The sequence below is a fragment of the Eschrichtius robustus genome, chromosome 3 (assembly GCF_028021215.1).
Source record: "Eschrichtius robustus isolate mEscRob2 chromosome 3, mEscRob2.pri, whole genome shotgun sequence".
NCBI classification, from domain to species: Eukaryota; Metazoa; Chordata; class Mammalia; order Artiodactyla; family Eschrichtiidae; genus Eschrichtius; species Eschrichtius robustus.
Window position 1 is genome coordinate 60592252 of NC_090826.1, and position 19781 is coordinate 60612032.

The following is a 19781-nucleotide window of genomic DNA, read 5'->3' on the forward strand; positions in this document are numbered from 1 at the left end:
GGAATTTATTACAGCAGAATCCCAATACCAGATACCAAAATCTGTGTTAGTTTTATAATGCTGTGTAAGAAATTACCACATACTTTGTGGCTTAAAACAACACATATTTACTATCTCTAAGTTTCTGTGGGTCAGGAATCTGGTCATGCTCTAGCTGGGTTCCCTGTTTGAGAGTTTCACCAGGCTACCATCAAGGGATCAGTCAAACTGCAGTCTCATCTGAAGGCTCAACTGGAGAGAAATATATTTTCAAGCTCACTCAGGTTATTGGCAGAATTCATTTTCTTGCTGTTATAAACCTGTGAGCCCCAGCATTTTGCTGGCTGACAGCTAGAGGCCACTTTTGCATCCTAAAGGCTGGTGCAGTTCCCAGCCAGGTGACCATCTCCATAGGCAGTTCACAACATAGCATCTTATTTCTTCAAGGCCAACAGCAGTGTAGAGTGAGTATCGTAGCAAGATGGAGTCACATAATGTAATATAGTTATGAGAATGACATCCTATCCTATTTGCCACATTCCATTGATTAGAAGCAAGTCACAAGTCCTACCAATACTCAAGAAGAGAAGATTTTACCAGGGCATGAAATTCTGAAAGCGAAGATTATGGGGTCTGCCTTAGAATCTGCCAAATCTTTGAAATCTGTTTTGCTGAGACTTTTTCCTGTCAATAGACGTTGAATTTTGTCAAAGTTTTTCTTAAAAAAAAATCTATTGACATGATGATATAAATAAACCCTACCTGGTCATGAAGTATTGCACTTTTTATAAATTAATGGCTCTGATTTGATAATATTTTGTAAGGATTTTCCCATCTATATTCATGAAGCATATTAGTCTGAAATTTTTTTTCCTGTATAGTACTATTCAAATTGCCTATTTTTTCTTGAGTGATTTATGGTAGTTTGTGTTTTTTAGGAATGTGTACATTTCATATGTTTTCAAACTTATTGGTACCTCATTTTTCATAATATTTTTTTATTAGCCCTTTAATATCTATAATATCTCTAGTGATGCTCTCTGTTTCATTCCTGGTATCAATAATTTTTGTCTTCTTTCTTTTTTTACTTGATCAGTTATACCAGAGATTATCAATTTGCTCTATTAAAAAATAGACTTAGGTTTCATTTACTTTTCTTTATAGCTTTTCTGTTTATGTTCTTAGATACAAGAAATCTACAAAGTAGTTAAGTCATGAAAACCCTAGAATATGAAGGTTATAGTTTTAAGTGTTAGCGTACTAGTTTTAGTTTTAGATGTGAACTTCATAGTATAGTCTGAATGCCTTAACCAAGTCACTGGTGAAAATTATTACAATAAAATTGAAATAACAACTTCTCAATGAGAAAGTAAGGACCAACATTTATTGAGAACCTAGTATGTCTCAGGCTTTTAGATTATTTCATTTTCATCTTCACGGCAATTATGAAGTAGATAAATATTATCTATGTAACTTTTTACATATGGAAATGCATAAAGATAGTATTTAAATTCCTGGGCTCCTTTTATTATATTTCACAAATCCTGAAGGAACATTTTGATTTTGGTTTAAATTAAAAGATACAATTTGAAAAATCTGAACATTCTTAATGCTCAACAGTAAGGAAATTGCTAATAAATTATGATACATCTACTGGATGGTTATAAAGATTATTTATAGGGTGACCATATGTCTCTGTTTGCTCAAGTCATCCCAGTTTATACCTCTTGATGTGGCATGATTAATAATAGTTCCCTTTTAACACTCAAAAGTGTCCTAGTTTGAATGATAGATTATGTAGTCACTCTGGTTATACAGCAAAATTGAAAGATAATTACAAAGTAAAGGGAGAAATCATGATACAAGTTTGCAGTGATGTTAAAATAATTAATTGGAAATTAGATCAAAATTAAATACATGAAATGGTAATAATAATTGTGTTAAGGAGGTGGAATTATGAGCAACATTTTTCTTTTCTCTTTATTTTCTAAATGTTCTCTGATAATATTAGGTTAATTTTATAACTTTAAGGTTATAAATTAAAATGTTTAGATGTAAAATATCTTTCCAATTAGAGTAGGAGATTTTACATTGGCTCCTTAATCAAAACTTATAGCACCTGTGTTTTAATTTGGTTTAACTGCTCTAATGGAGGTCAAATGCCTGTAATATGTTTTCATTAAACTTCTAAAGTAAATGCAATTAGAAAAGAAAAATGTTGAGACAAGGATGTCTGCAGCCAATCTTAATCTGCCTATTCCAACAATAAAATTAGCACTGATAGAAGTATTTAAATTAGTATTCTAGTTAATATTGAAAGATCAGAATAAAAACAATACCAAGGAAAAGTAATACAATTGCTCCCATTTAGTGAGTTCTTAATATGGGGTGGGTAATCATTTACTCATTGGAGCAACTCTGGAAGTGGATATTAGTATGATCATTTTATAAAGAAGGAAACTGAGTCTTACAAAGATTGAGTGATCTGTAAAAGTCACAGAGATAAATAATTGAAAGAATTGTGATTCAAACTTAGGTCTTCTGACATCAATGCCCACGTGCTCAAGCACTAAATATTTTGGGTGTCTGATTCTAGTGTGCTCTCTTTATTGCAATTTGAATATGCTAATTTAAAAAAATTTTTATTGGAGTATAGTTGATTTACAGTTTGTGTTAGTTTCAGGTGTACAGCAAAGTGAATCAGTTATACATATACATATATCCCCTCTTTTATTTATTTTTTTGGTACTTTTCCCGTATCGGCCATTACAGAGTATTGAGTAGAGTTCCCTGTTCTGTACAGCAGGTTCTTATTAGTTAGCTATTTTATATTTAGTAGTGTGTATATGTCAATCCCAATCTCCCAATTTATCCCTCCCCCACATTATCCCCTGGTAACCATAAGTTTGTTCTCTACCTCTGTGACTCTACTTACGTTTTGTAAATAAATCCATTTGTACCCTTTTTTTTTAGTTTCCACATGTAAGCGATATCATGTGATACTTGCCTTTCTGTGTCTGACTTACTTTACTCAGTATGACAATCTCTAGGTCCATCCACGTTGCTGCACATAGCATTATTTTGTTATTTTTTATGGCTGAGTAATATTCCATTGTATATATGTACCACATCTTCTTTATCCATTCCTCTGTTGATGGACATTTAGGTTGCTTCCATGTCCTGGCTATCGTAAATAGTGCTGAAATGAACATTGGGGTGCATGTATCTTTTCAAATTCTGGTTTCTCTGGGTATATGCCCAGGAGTGGGATTGCTGGGTCATATGGTAGTTCTATTTTTAGTTTTTTAAGGAACCTCCATACTGTTCTCCATAGTGGCTGTACCAATTTACATTCCCACCAACAGTGTAAGAGAGTTCCCTTTTCTCCACTTTTAATTTCAGCCATTAATAAAATGAAAATATTTCCTTAGAGAGAGAATTATTTACCAGTATATATTTTTAAAAATACTTTGAATTTTTAAATAAATCAGTCAAATGTGGAAAACCACCAGTTACTTTAGGAATGTGAAAGCCTTTAGGAATGTGAAAACGTTTCAGTAGAGTTCCCTTACTTAGTGTAAAATGTTGGCTTTCACTGAGTATCTTGGAGGAGGAAAAAGACAGCCCATGACTTTCACCTTCATTGAGTTTATCTAGCTTGCTAAGGAATATCTTCTTCCTTGCAGGTCCTTGTATGTTCCTCTGGAAGTTGTGATGTTGACAAGTGGGACCACTGTCACTATTAAAGCTACAAAATCATACCATAAAATTAATAATGAATAAAGTTGAATATCTTTTTAGCAGACCTACTGAATATATATTTTCAAATAATATGTTTTCAAACTACAATACTAGATTATTGAGGAGATTTAAAAAAATTCCTTGCCCTCAAAGAATGTATAATTTATTCCAGGAATAAAAAATTCCCAAAACTTGTATAAAATATAATTGTTATAAGCATTTTGCTAAATCTATGAATATAATGCTGTGGGGAAGGTGAGGAAGAAAGCATTAATTTTGAATCTCAGTGCAGAGTAACCATTCAACAAATTCTTATTTAAGTAAATTGAAATAAAAAATACACATGCTATTAAACAAGACACACTGTATAAATATACCCTTTAATTCTACATTTTTAGAGAAGAAAGATTCGATATACAATGTCAACACATTGTTGTTTATAAGCAGACTGAAAAAACTTTCTTACTTTGTATTCTGGTTTTTTCATATAACTTATTTTTGGCAGTCCAATTTTGCAATTGGAATCTGCCCAGTGTAGTCAATTCTTAAATCCTTAGAGAAGTGTTCTATGTAAAAGCCAGATTTTCTTACATCATAAACTTTGCCAGAGAAGCAGCCTAAAGAAATATATTTTTTATCAAAAGAAGTAGTACAATGTAATACCATTTAGTGCATACATGTGTGGAAAAATAGACTAAGGTAAGCTGAGTAGTTCAAACTGTCCCTATAACTAGAAAATTAGTATTTTTAAAGGATTTTTATTTTTTAATAGTTACAATGTTAAAATAAATTATTAGATAAAACGTTTTAACATTCTTCTCATTTTACACATATTAATCTTCTTTTTTGAAAAGTCGTAAATGATTTCCTTTCTCAAATGACTATAGGAACGAAAAGGACATCAAAGTAAGATAGTAGTTAAATTGAATTGTAATCTATTGGACATCTGTGCCATTATCATAAAAACTATTTTACTATCAGGATATGAGCTCTAATGTATTATAAGAAAGGAAAAAATAGAGAAAAACAAAGATCTACAATAAATTCTTTATAATCTTATAGGATAAGGTTCAAACCTTTGCGTCAAGCATTAAGTATCCTATAAATCCTGTCCCCTACTGATATTCTCAAATCTTAATTTCTTATACTCTTATACATAAAGTATTCCCTCTAGAACTCATCTTCCCTTTGTCACCCATCTCAGGTGAATTCTTACCTCTACATTATAGAACCCCTCGCTCCTCCCCTGCCTCCTTTCTCTCTCTTTTCTGTTTTTACGAATCCTACCTCCCTTTGGGAGCAAATTTATGGAAACATCCTCTATGAAGCCAGATACAAACAATCCAACTCCAAAATACAAATTGAACCAAGATATTTGTAGCAAAAATAATCCATATAAGATCAGCATCTTAAGAGTGTATAAAGAATTCCTACCAAATTGATATACAAATATTAATTGTGTTTAGTTTGGGTTCCCCAGCAGAAAAGTTTAGAAAATAATTCAAGCAATATATTTAGAAAATGATCTAAGAAAATACCAGTTAAGGATATGTTATCAAGCTATTTACTAGTATGGACCACTGGACCTTAATCTTTCTGGGAAACTCTGGGAAACAGGTTAAACACATATCACAGAGTTGTTAAGCACAATGGGTGAGGGCGCTGAGGTATTTATACTCCTTCTAGTCATTAGCTGAGACCTATTCATAGGGACATTAATCTCTTGTAACCAGCAATATAACTTAAGTAAACTCTTGTACACCAGAATATATGTTAAAAATAAATAGAACATATAATAGAAATACAAACAAAAAACTAGAAACAGCTGTAATGTTCAATTAGATGGAGAATGATAAATAAATAGTGGTATATTCATACAATGGAATACTATGCTATGGTGATCAGTCATCTACATCAAAATGAATGAATTTCATTTAACTAATCAGTGAATTATTTAATAATATGAATTATTAAAAGTCTCAGAAAAATATTCATAGTATGATTTGATTTATATAATGTTCAAAACCTGCAAAACCATGTGACTTTTTTTTTCTTTTTTTAGGGATTTAAATAGGTGTGGTAAAACTCCTTAAAAAGCAGAAAAGTAAACATCATTTAGGAATTTGTGGAGCAAATAGATGTAGTCAGGGAGGGACACCTAGAGGGTGTTAAATGTACTGGTTCTATTTATTAAATTATACTGTGGGTACATATATACTCTTTTTTTTTTTAACATCTTTATTGGAGTATAATTGCTTTACAATGATGTGCTAGTTTCTGCTTTATAACAAAGTGAATCAGCTATACATATACATATATCCCCATATCTCCTCCCTCTTGCATCTCCCTCCCACCCTCCCTATCCCACCCCTCTAGGTGGTCACAAAGCACCAAGCTGATCTCCCTGTGCTATGCGGCTGCTTTCCACTAGCTATCTATTTTACACTTGGTAGTATAAATAAGTCCATGCCACTATCTCACTTCATCCCAGCTTACCCTTCCCCCTCCCCATGTCCTCAAGTCCATTCTCTGTGTCTGCATCTTTATTCCTGTCCTGACCCTAAGGTTCTTCAGAAACGTTGTTTTTTTTTTTTAGATTCCATATATATGTGTTAGCATACGGTATTTGTTTTTCTCTTTCTGACTTACTTCACTCTGTATGACAGACTCTAGGTCCATCCCCCTCACTACAAATAACTCAATTTCATTTCTTTTTATGGCTGAGTAATATTCCATTGTACATATGTGCCACATCTTCTTTATCCATTTGTCTGTCGATGGACACTTAGGTTGCTTTCCTGTCCTAGCTATTGTAAATAGAGCTGCAATGAACATTGTGGTACATGACTCTTTTTGAATTATGGTTTTCTCAGGGTATATGCCCAGTAGTGGGATTGCTGGGTCGTATGGTAGTTCTATTTTTAGTTTTTTAAGGAACCTCCATACTATTCTCCGTAGTGGCTGTATCAATTTACATTCCCACCAACAGTGCAAGAGGGTTCTCTTTTCTCCACACCCTCTCCAGCATTTATTGTTTGTAGATTTTTTGATGATGGCCATTCTGACTGGTGTGAAGTGATATCTCATTGTAGTTTTGATTTGCATTTCTCTAATGATTAGTGATGTTGAGCATTCTTTCGTGTGTTTGTTGGCAATCTGTATATCTTCTTTGGAGAAATGTCTATTTAGGTCTTCTGCCCATTTTTGGATTGGGTTGTTTGTTTTTTTGATATTGAGTTTCATGAGCTGCTTGTAAATTTTGGAGGTTAATCCTTTGTCAGTTGCTTCATTTGCAAATATTTTCTCCCATTCTGAGGGTTGTCTTTTCATCTTGTTTATGCTTTCCTTTGGTGTGCAAAAGCTTTTAAGTTTAATTAGGTCCCATTTGTTTATTTTTGTTTTTACTTCAATTTCTCCAGGAGGTGGGTCAAAAAGGATCTTGGTGTGATTTATGTCATAGAGTGTTCTGCTGTACTCTTTTATATACATAAATCATTTCATAACCAAAGATTGGTCAGAGGAAGAGAAACCGTGCAATGAAACTCAGATATAGTGTTCCAGGAGTAGGGGGAAGAGCAGGAAGAATATATTAGAAGTCCAGAAGGAGAGAACAGTCAGTGTTGGCAACTGTTGCTAGGCAGTGTGGGTTACGAAAAGAAATGAAGTTAATGGAATTAGGACTTAAGAGCCTTTGGTGAGTGCAGTTTCAGTAATAAAGTTAGGGTAGATGCCAGAAAGCAATAGCTTGCAGAGTAAAGTAAAAAGTAGTGAGTAGAGGCAGCTCTTTAAATAATTTTGTCAGTAAATTCAAGGAAGGAGATAGGTTGGAATTTTAGGGGAAGGCAGATTTGAACAGTATTTAGAGGTATTTCGTGAAACAACATGGTCTTGTCTAAAGCCTAGATAAAGACATTAAAATTTTTAGGTAGAAATTTAATTATTAAAAAAATATATATCCTTTTAAGAAAAATCCTGGAGTTAAATCTTTTTGGTAAAACTGATTTAAACATTTCAAATAATTATTTTATCTAACTAGTAAGATTTTCCCATAGGATATTTTCTCAACTCTTTTAATTCTTCTTAAAGTCTTTAGGATTCGGTTTAATTACTGTGACAGTGTTCTTATTCAATGCACATGAATTGGATCAATTTGAATTATAATGTACATGTATGTTGGGCCTGCATTAAAGAAATTATCAGTTAAAGGGACAAAATACTCCTTCCCTTTTCATGTTGGGCAGCTTTAGTCATCATTGTCACAAACTGTAGACAAATTTTAATGATTAACTGAATGAGTAGATAGCATTGCCTGACTATATATGTGACTATGCTATTGAGAAAGAACATTAAATTTAAAATTACAAAACATGTCATACAACTTGAAATTTCCATAAAAATATCTCACTGGTGTGCATAAGGTTAGGGCAACAGTAAGAAATGATGTCTCTGACTTTGGCAATGACATAAATCTCAGCATAGGAAAGCAGTGTGGAGGTGGGTGAATGCCAATTTATTTAAATAACAGGCAAAATTTTCAAGCCGTAACAACATGCTCAGTAAATTCTTCCATTACTGTGATACCAAAGGAGAGTTGAAAATGTATTACACTTCTATTTTTTCTCCTTAGAGATATATATTTTTGTTCTGTTTCTATGGCAACATCTATGCAATGACTAAACCTTTAACTCCTTTCTAGACTCCCTGATGGCTTCACACAGCTTCTAAACCTGACCCAGCTCTACCTGAATGATGCCTTTCTTGAATTTCTTCCAGCCAATTTTGGAAGGTAAGAATAAGAAGTTTAAACGATACAATTTTCTTTCACTTTAGGTAAGTACTGTACCAGCACCAGTAGATGAGGCTTCAAAAGTGACCATTGGAATGAAAGACACCCTCATTCTTGTTCAGTAAATGAGACCATGTCAATTAATGAAACATTTTGCAAAAAATAAAGTTAGGTCTTTACATGTCATTAATAATCAAATTCCAGATGAATTAAAGAGTTAAATATAAAAAAATAAAATCAGAAATGATCTGGAAAAATATGCACATGAATATTTTTGACTCCTGGGTTGGAAAATACCTTTATAGCATAGAAACAAAAGAAAATATCATAAATGGATAGATTTGAACTCGTAAAATGCTTTTAAAATAAAATAATATTAGAAAATATTTTTTAAATTAAGGTAAAACAATAAATAGGAAAATATTTCCACCGAATATGGAAAGTAAATTATATCCTTAACTTATAAAGAATTCTTACAAATGAGTATGAAGTTAAAGTTCTCATTAGAAAAAAATGGGTAAATGACACATCCTGGCAGTTCATAATAAACGTACAAATTGGCAACACAAAAAATGTTTATCATCATAAATAATAAAAATAGTACAAATTAATATGACAATAAAGGGCCTTTGTGCTCTAGCATGTTATAAAAAGTGTAAAGCTGTTTATAGACTATGAGGAAAGAGATAACCTCACACTGCTGATGAAACTGCAGAATGTTATATACTCCTTGCAGGGCAGTGTGCTTTAAAAGATTTGAAAATATTTACAACCACTGCCTTTGTAATTCATTTCTAGAAATGTATCATATCATCATGTATCACACTAGGATTTATGGACAAGGATGTTTATCATTATTTACAATATGAAAAATATAGAAGCACACATCCACCTAGGAGATTGGTTGAATATATTATGGTACATATATATGACAATACCATGTAGCAATTTATAATCTTGCCTAGAGGAATATCTTTAAATTCCTATGATGTTATGTTCAAAGCATATCATAGCTATATATAAACTGTGTTTTCCATACTAATATGAATGTACATGAAATAAAAGACTATTTCCTTGGAAGTGAAATTATGGATGATTTTTATTTTCATCTTTATATTTTCAATGTTTTCTAGATGTTCTAGAGTGAACTTTTTTCTTTCAGTTTTATTGAGATATAATTGACACATAGCACTGTATGAGTTTAAGGTATATAACACAGTAATGACAAATTTATTACAAAATGATTAGGACAATAAATTTAGTTAACATCCATTACCTCATATAATTACAAAGAAAAAGTTTTTTGCCTTGTGATGAGAATTTTTAGAATTTACTCTCTTAGGAGCTTTCAAATATACCATGTGCCATACAGCAGTGTTAACTATAGTAATACTGTTGTGCATTACGTCCCCAGTACTTATTTATCTTATAACTGTAAAGTTGTATCTTTTGACTACCTTCATCCAATTCCCCCCACCCCACCCACCCCATCCTCTAGTAACCACACATCTGATCTCTTTTTCTATGAGGTTTTTTTTTTTTCTTTTTAGATTTCACATGTAAGTGAGATCATGCAGTATTTGTCTTTCTCTGCCCAACTTACTTCACTCAGCATAATGCCCTCAAGGTCCATCCATGTTGTTGCAAATGGCAGGATTTTCTTCTTTTTTATGGCTTTATATATGTATATATATATATATATATATACACACACACATGCATACATATATATGCACACATTTTCTTTATCCATTTATCTGTCAATGGAAACTTTGTTTCCATGTCTTGGCTATTTTAAATTTAAAAGATATATCTTGAAAGTTAAGACATTTTAAGTTTATTGTTAACTGCATTTTTCTAAATGATCATCTTTAAAATTGTTCAAATAACTGACTGAGTATAACTCGACACCAATCTGTTGGCAGAAGCTAATATATGACATTAAGAAGAACCCAGTGGAATAATGAAGTCCCTTAACAGGTAGCAGCCTCCATTTGCATACAGAAATCACCTCGAAAGTTTTTTCCAAATTCCCTTACTTTTGTAGATCATGATTTCACAATACCAACGAATACCATACACTTGGACAGTTCTGAAAATTCACAGATATTCAAAAGAGCATTTACCTAGTTTCTAAATGAATTGATACTTCACCATTTGTCCACATAAAATAGATTTTCCTTCTGGTACTGATGACAACACTACAAATATACCTTTGGTTTATTAAATCAGGAAATATTTATCTCCCTAAGACACACTTTTTTGTCTTGCATTTTGTCAGTTCTTTTTTACTAGTCCTAATATAGGGAAAGAAATTTGGGCAAACAGATAACATAATATCAAAACCAAAACCACTTAGAAATTAGAATTCAATTTTATGTGAATTGTCTGCCAAAAAAATTCTCTATTTTATTATTGTAATCTAAAAGGCTCTATAACTTTCAGCTGGATAATTTAACAAAAGAATGTTTTAAGATACTTTCCAAAACCTGAGATTTAGTGCCCCTAAAGGCCAAACTGAGTCATAAAATATTATTACAATAGTACAAATATTAAGAAGATTTGAGATATATAAATGTTTAAGAAACTTCTTTTACTAGTGATATACCCATGCTCGGAAGAACTAAATCACTTTATTTCAAATAAAGATTGAGTTATAAGATTAAACTTAAATTGGAAATTTGGTAGAACTCAAAACAAAAAGGAAAGGAGAAGAGAACTAGTTGAATATCTAAAAGCACAGTAAATATGGGACCTTGTAGGTGAATTGTATAGTTCAAATAGTGAAATATTCCCACATCACTAAGGATTTGGATAATTCAATTAATATTTGTCCTAAAGTAGCCTCAACTGAGTACATTTTAAAGCTCAGTATAGGCATTAGTAACAATAGCATGTCCCAGATTGCAAACACTAACAAATACTTAAATGCGAGATGCATTTCTAATTACAAATGTTATGCAAGCAACAGAAACTGTGAACACTTCTCATCCCCTTCACAAGATTATCCCAACTCCAGTACTGTCATAGGATAGATGATACTATAAATTTTTAAATGTGCATCCACTTGAAATGTTCAGATGTTAATCTCAGAGTCAATTAAATATGGTATATTATAGCACTTTCCCCATTTTTCAGTTAAAGATAATAGTAATAACCTAACACATACTAAAACTTATGGTGTGCCAGGCATTATGCTTTACAAGTGTGACATCATTTAATACTCAAAACCCTATAAATTTTGTGCTATTGTCACATACTCATTATAGATGAGGAAACTGGAGTTATGAGGAGTTAATTAATTTGCCCAGTGTCACATGGCAAAAAACAGATAGGATATGAAAGAGTCTGAATTTTACCCAGATCTGTCTGACCACAAAGCTCAAGGTTTTAACCACTATGCTATATTATTTGCATTACAAATTCATTTATTGTCTCTTGAGGGGAAGTATCACCATGTTTCAGTGAATGCAGCATCTAGTATTTAGTAGATATTCAATAATCTGTTGAATGCATACAATCAAACAACAGTCAATATAATTTTATAAAACATAGGAGATTTAGATGACTTGGTCTCAATGATATCTTTGAAAGAACTTTATTTTTAGGAAAGGGATATTTGTTATTCTCCAATGTTGATGCAACCTTACTCATAACCAATTTGCATAATTCTTAAAAATCTGTAACCATGGTATGTAATGTTTGGACATAGTTGTTTGGATAATAAAGTAACAGTTTACTTTACCATAAGAATATTGTTTTATAGAGAAATATTAAGAGCAATTTTTAAATTTATTTCTACAGACTTGCCAAATTGCGGATATTGGAGTTAAGAGAAAATCACTTGAAAACTCTACCAAAGTAAGTGGCTGAGTATTTTCTAAATTTGAATTGTGATTTTTCACTAGTTGGAAAAAGACAGCTATTTTTATTTTGGCTTTGCTTTGTCATTATGATTGAGTTAATTTTTCTACAATTTTTTTCTAGAGGCTAAAAAGTACAGTGTATTATAAGAGATTCATATTAAGAATGTATCTGCTTTATAAAACTGTGTGATTACAAGTAAAGGTGGGAAGAGTCCATTTAAGATTCTTCTCATAGCTTAACATACACACCAGGAAGTTACTGCATTGAAACTTAAGAAACTGACATTTTTATAGCCCCCAAACAATCAACAGTTTCAAAAGGTTCAACCTAATAGAATGCTTAACATTTCAAGGTAGTTTATGGTTTGAGATAATTTTCAGTTTTTAAATCAAAAATATACAAAAATATTTCATAAAAATGATTAAAATGTTTCTAGAGATCCTAAAATGATTTGGCAGAAAATTTATATTTATACATTCTTTCAAACTGTACCTTTTTAATAGTCTGTTTAAAATCTGGTTTACATAAAAATACAGAATATTTTTATGTAAAAACTAATCTCCAACATTTTATTCAATGTTTAGTTTAATAAAATTGTTTCATCCTGCTTTGCCTTATTTATGTCTAATGATAAAATTTTGTGCTGTACAGAAAAAAAAATCTTTGAAAGTCAAAAATTATTTAAAGTGGGGATTTTTTTACTCAAATAAATAATTATGACTTGTATATATTACAGTTAAAATATTGAAAGTACTATGTTGCTATTTTAACCCTCCTGCAGTATTGCTGAAAAATATTGAGTACAGTGATTAATTTTTGAAACATATCAGCAGGATTTAGAGACCTTTCGTTTGCTGAACCAAAACTTAATTTTATTTTTTTTCTTTTTATATTCCTTCTCTAAGCAAACTACACTGAATTTCATTGATTTTTTTCAGCCAGTATATCAATACAATACTCTCAAGTACATTTTGTTACATAGATATGTTTGAAAATTCTGTCAGGGCAATATAAAGCTTTCAATAATTATACGGATTTCATTTAAATATATACATAGAGATAAAACATCTATTCATTCCTCCATAAGTGGAAGACAAGGAGAGAACATGAAAAGGAGGAATGTCACCATATCTGGATACCCTGCACTTTTGAGTGGTCTTTCTCTAAGCCAAAGCACTATGCATAGTCTTGGAAGGCACCTCTTCCACGTTGGGGGCACAAACAGAAATGCGAATATGGTTGAAAGTGTTACTTGTTCAGCATTAATCTACTGCAAATGCATTTCCATCCGCCATGTTTTATTTATTTATTTTTGTCTGTGTTGGGTCTTCGTTTCTGTGCGAGGGCTTTCTCTAGTTGCGGCGAGCTGGGGCCCCTCTTCATCGCGGTGCGCGGGCCTCTCACTGTCGCGGCGTCTCTTGTTGCGGAGCACAGGCTCCAGACACGCAGGCTGAGTAGTTGCGGCTCACGGGCCCAGTTGCTCCGCGGCATGTGGGATCTTCCCAGACCAGGGCGCGAACCCGTGTCCCCTGCATGGGCAGGCAGATTCTCAACCACTGCGCCACCAGGGAAGGGAAGCCCCATCCCCCATGTTTTAAATGTCTACTTTTAAAGTAGAGTGGAAACAAGGCTAATTACACACTAAACTAGGGTGAAAGAGCAATTGTCTCCTTCACCTAAACATGAACATTTGGGTCAAAGAGAAAATATTGATGGTGTGGAGGAGAATCCTTTCCCCTCTGCTCTTAAATAACAGTTTCGATATGAAATAAAAAATAAATCTGACACAGGTTGTCAGGTTTTTAAATATGTATTTTTAAAATATAAATTTTAAATATAAAGCCTGACCATAGATGGGTAATATGGACTTTATATGAGACAGATGTGTGAACAGTTCAGAGTAATGAGTAACAATGCTCATAATTGGTGCATGGGTATTCTGTAGGCTGTGAGACAGTGGCCCAGTATCAAACAGAATTCAAATAAGTAGAATAATATGCATTTAACTTTGTTTGGCATTTTAAAAAAAACTTGTAAAGATGTGTGGAAATGACACGGGGTCTCCTTGGTAGACTGTTATATTTGTACAATTTGTATAGCTGTTACAGTTTTTACAGTTAAAAAATCTGCAAAATTATTTTCAATCTAGTATGCTTATTTTTTACCTTATAGACAGAAATCAAAAGAACCAAGGCCATGCATAATATATGGTGAAATTTATCCTAGTTTTGATGTCTATAAAAATGAGAATTGCAGAAAGTTCTGTCGTGAACAAAGATAAACTCTGTTTTTACTATGTATTATACGTAGTACCTTCTGATCCCCAATCTAGACCTGTAATAGAGAGATATATGAGAGCTTTCTATTATCCTTTATTTTTACACTTCTAGTGAAAATAAAGGAAGAAATATAGTTTTAGGAAAAACAATTTTAGCTTTCTAATAATTACTCCAAGAAGAGATAACTCATGATTTCCTCATGGACACAAACAAGATGTCAAATCTTTAGCAGGTCCTCAGTGATTTTCTCTTCTTTTCATCTTCTGTCTTAAAGTCTAAATGCCTGGCAAGCTATGAAAAATGTAAAAATGTGAAGAATTATGATATAACATACATTAAACTGTCTCTTTTTAAAGTAAACTGATAGAGACATTTTGATATGTGCAGATTCTAGATTTTATCACACTGTTCCTTTCCTAAGGTACACATTTGCTTAAAACTCATTGACACAGTCATTCTTGATTGTGTGTAATAACTGAGGACATTGAATATCTGGAAAAAACTAGATAACCAAAAAGAAAAAAACCTTTAACTTCTATGATAAAATTTGTCCTCATAGCAGAATTACCCTCTTAATTAATTTTGCAGGGGTAGTCCAAAAATGAATTTGCTCCCATTTTGGAACTTTTGCACTGTTTCTCTCTGGAATTCTCTTACCTCAAATCTTTTCAGGCTAGAGCTTCCTTAGGATTCCTATCTTTCTTCAAATGGTGCCTCCTTGGAGGCTTTCCCCGATCACATCATATAAGGTTGCTCCCCGTTAACCTTTATACCATTTCACTCTTCTGTTTGATTTTTCACACTTATGGTTCTCTAAATTGTATTGACTTTTTGTTTGCTTGGAGATGATCTCCTCAGGAGAACATAAGTTCTGTTCAGAAAAGGAATTTTTTCTGTTTTGTCACTGCTGAATCTCCCGTGCCTAAAGCAGTGCCCAGCATATAGGGGAGTATTCAATAAGTAAACAAGAATATATTGATTTACAATGAGAAATATCTGTCATGTGACCTGGACATTTTGTGTCACTTGATTATTTTTTCCCATAGAAAATTATATAGGATACAAAATATTAAAATAAGATGAGTCTTTGGTGAGCATCATGAAGGCAAAAAGAATAAATGGTTAGTGGATTCTCAATGGCTGATAGCTGAGCCTTGAATTTTAAACCTACACACACACACACACACTCTCTTCTTCTGGTGGTTTCAAGTTACATATAATAACCAAGTCATGACAAGGGAAGAAAATAATTTCAAATTAAGGCAATTAATATTTATAACAACTAAAGAAAATCCAAAAGTATTATGACTTATTTCTTTGACTTTGTCATTAAAAAGTGATACATTTAGTTAAGAAACATATGTCAAGATAAAAATAAAGGGATAAGAAAATATTTTAAAATGAAATTGAGGAACCATTTCCATGGAAGTAACGTAACAGCATACAAATGGTTAGTAATAATGGTGGGTTTTATCTTTAAATAAAAATTTTCCATTTTTATGAGAATTTTTCTAAAACCTTAAAGTTAAAATATGGCCTGTCCATTGATAACATTATGACTGTGACTTTGTTTCAAATTGAGCCAAAATATGATGTTGTGTAAATTTGTCTGTGATAATTATAAAAATATGAAATAATATGAAGAAAGGAAACACAGGTTAAGCTAATATTAATGTTTATATTTGCCCTGCCACCTGGGAACACAAGGCATGAAATGTGATTCCTCGATCAGCTGTCATAATAGAATGACTAAGAGAGGAATATTTCAAACATGTTGCAGTGGAATTGCTGGGGAAATATCAATAAGTAAGTAAACCCTGGTGAACAAATCCAAAAAGGGAAAAATGGATGAACTTGGTGGATAAGGAACTCTAAGAGTTGTTAGAAGAAGGGATTCAATTAGAGAAATGATAAGTCTGAAGTAGCGACAACTTCTTTTAGATCCTAGACTCTTTGTGAAGCTGAAAAAAGCTATGGAATCCATAAACATATTAATTGTAAAATCTGAATTGTCTCTATTTCCAATATATTCATAGCCCATTGTGAGTTTTCACATTTTTATTTTCACCTAGAAGTAGATTTGGATTTTTATGTAAAATAAATACCTAGTATACTATGACAGAGCACCAAAAAGAGGGCCCTCTCAATTTTAAAGAACCAAATTTGTTGAGTGGATTATTTTAATCATATAACTGTTTCTAGTATATTCACTCAAAAGATAACATTTTATTGAGCAAATTTTCTTTGGGGTTATTAATAGAGTTCTATTTCACTATCATCTATGACAATTTTTGGACTCTCCATAGAAAAAAATCATTAAGGAATAATTGAAAGGAAAACTTTCCCAAGTATAAGCATGAATGATACTTTGAAACTACTAGGCTATGTAAGCTTGAAAACTAGTAAATGATGTATCTATTATTTACATGATTTTATTCCTTGAGCATCATTGCTCTTATTGTGTTCCCCCCACCCAAAGACAAAGGTTCAGAAACTCTACAGTATTCCCCCTGTGAATGTCTAAAGACACACACCCCACACACATATATTCACAGAAGGCGCAGAAGCATAGTACCTTATCTGGAAATACTCTAAGAAAAAGATCCCCTTGAATTATAAATATAAATTGAAACCAGAAGTACATTAAAGCACTGTTAATGAGAGACACTAAATCATGAAAGTTAAGAAAAGACGGAGGGAATGTTTCAGACTGAAGAAGACTAAAGAGGCATTATAACTAAAAGCAGTGTTTCTGAATTGGTTCTTATGCTATTAAAAAAAAAATTATTGGGACACCTGGCAAAACTTGCAAAACTTGGGTAGGGTCTGATGATTAGATGGTAGCAAGGTATCAATGTTAATTTCCTAATTTGGATGGTTGCTTTGGTTTGGTAGGAGAATGTTCTTGTTTGTAAGAAATACACACTAAAGTACTGGGGAATGATGGGGCACCAGGTTTGCAATTTACCATCGAGTAGTTCAGAAAAGTTATTTGTATAGTACTTTGAAGCTTTTTATAATTTTTTGCATTGTTTCAACATAAAAACTTATTTTAAAAACTATTTTCATACAAAAATTCTTTAAAAATTAAAAGAAAAACGCTATTAACACTGAGAAAATTATCAGCTCTATATCTGAAATGCTTGTAGATATAGAGGGCCAGGGGAGAGTATGTATTTATGTACTAAAATGCTTAACTATTTATAAAAATGAGAATTTCAGTGATAGAGGTTTTTTATATGTGAATAATATATATATTGTGGATTTTTTTCCTAACCTGAATGGCAATAAATACTCCATATTCGTAATTTCCACTCAAATTTCTGTTTACTTGCAAATAACATGTTTTTAGTTTTCATATAAGTTCATTTATATTTTTTTAAATAAGATTACTCTTTAGGCAGACTTACAAAAATATAATGTATTTGTCATGTTTTCTTTTTTAAAACCTCTCTTCCTTTATTATCTATTTTCCTACCAGTTATCATTGTCAGCATAATGAAGAAAAATTCATAAAATAATATGTATTCTGAACTGGACAGGTGTGACTAAGTCATTTTCTATTCTCATTTCAGTGTCCTATTAATGAATTTATCTCATTTGGCATTACTGTACTGGTTACTACAATGAAATACATCAATAGTTTCCTTAGTGCTATTGTAACAAAAAATTCCTTTGTCAGGCACAGCTTACAGAATAGCTTATTGATGTTTCTGTTAACTGTTTTTGTGACTGTAATACATAATTGGATACAATGTGTTTTTATAATGGTATTACCTTATGCTTTTACGAATGAATATCAATTTACAAAGTATGGTGTTTTGTTACACCCATGGTACCCTCCCATTCTGGGTTTTCTTTATCGAAGGTGATAATGTGACAAGCTAGCTAATCAAGGGTAACCGTATTAGTGCCCTCTGGCTTTAGAGAATTGCACTTAGAACTAGGATTTTTTTTTACTTCTTCTCATAGGGTCTTATATTTTAAATTCAAATGAAATAAGTGATAATTATGACATGTTATATTTAAAAGCAATCAACAAATTATAATGCATTCTAACAATATAATTATTAGATTCCCTTCTAAAATATCAAACATATGCTTTCCAAAGATTCACAAAAGAAAAGAGTGTGAGCTAATTTCTTTTTAGCCTTGTATTTTTTCTTTTTAGCCTTGTGTTTTCAACATAAAATTAAGATCGAGAGTATATGGTTAGCTAAGGTTGTGTCGAGTCCAGTGAGGAGTTAGGGGGAGGCCACAAAAACAAAAACCACATAAAACCATGGAATCAAATCGCTCTTTTCAGAGTACTTCAATCAATAGCCACTCTGATCCCTGATGAGTAAATTTACCAAAAGATGAAAACGGCCTGGTATAATAACGAGGTTGAAAGTGCTATGACTTCAGTTTCATAAGATCTCAAGGCTTAGTCTCTCATGGAACAATTAGCCTATACTTAGTTCTATTTCACCTAAGAAGAGCCAGAATGTACTTGAATGAGGATATACTTTGCAGTCAGACAAACCTGGACTTGTATTCAGGCCCTTGCTTCTTGTTTATGAATTATTTAACTTCTTTGAACTTCAGTGTCTTTATTTTAAAAGAATATTGGGTGGTCATTGCCTTCTTTAAACTGTGAAATATATTTTGCATAATAGTTGATGAAAATGAGTCATGATTATTTAGAACCAGAAAAGCATTTAAACAAAAGTGTGTTCTATGGTACTTAGACAACTTAAGAGCATTCAAGGAAAGATTAGCATAAACAAGACGAAAAGACAACCCTCAGAATGGGAGAAAATATTTGCAAATGAAGCTACTAATCAATTCTTAAAGACTTTTTTTTTTTTTCTTTTTAAGGTTTGTAGTTTCTTTGGGTGAATTGAACTCAGATAGTAAAAGACATGATAAAAAATAAAAACTCTCAACAAGAACCGAGAGGAACATATTCAACATTTGCAGATTTGCAAATTCAAACAATTTAATGTGGATGATTGCTCTCCCCTTTATGAACAAATGTAATATCTTTACTAAAGATATAATATATTCTGAACTTTACATTAGTGTTGATCTTGGTCCCAGAGTCTTGGAAAAATATACAAAGACACAAAGGACCTAGCTAACAGACT

At 32.1% G+C, this 19781-nt stretch overlaps 1 protein-coding gene across 2 annotated transcripts in view; it reads left to right on the top strand.

Moving 5' to 3' along the window:
- The window catches only part of LRRC7 (leucine rich repeat containing 7), a 383497-nt gene that overhangs the window by 130034 nt on the left and 233682 nt on the right, over positions 1-19781 (top strand). For both annotated transcript variants that reach the window (XM_068538014.1, XM_068538015.1), the window contains exons 5-6: positions 8417-8506; positions 12311-12367. In XM_068538014.1, coding sequence (XP_068394115.1) covers positions 8417-8506; positions 12311-12367 — 147 coding nt within the window. The remainder of the gene's footprint in view (positions 1-8416; positions 8507-12310; positions 12368-19781) is intronic.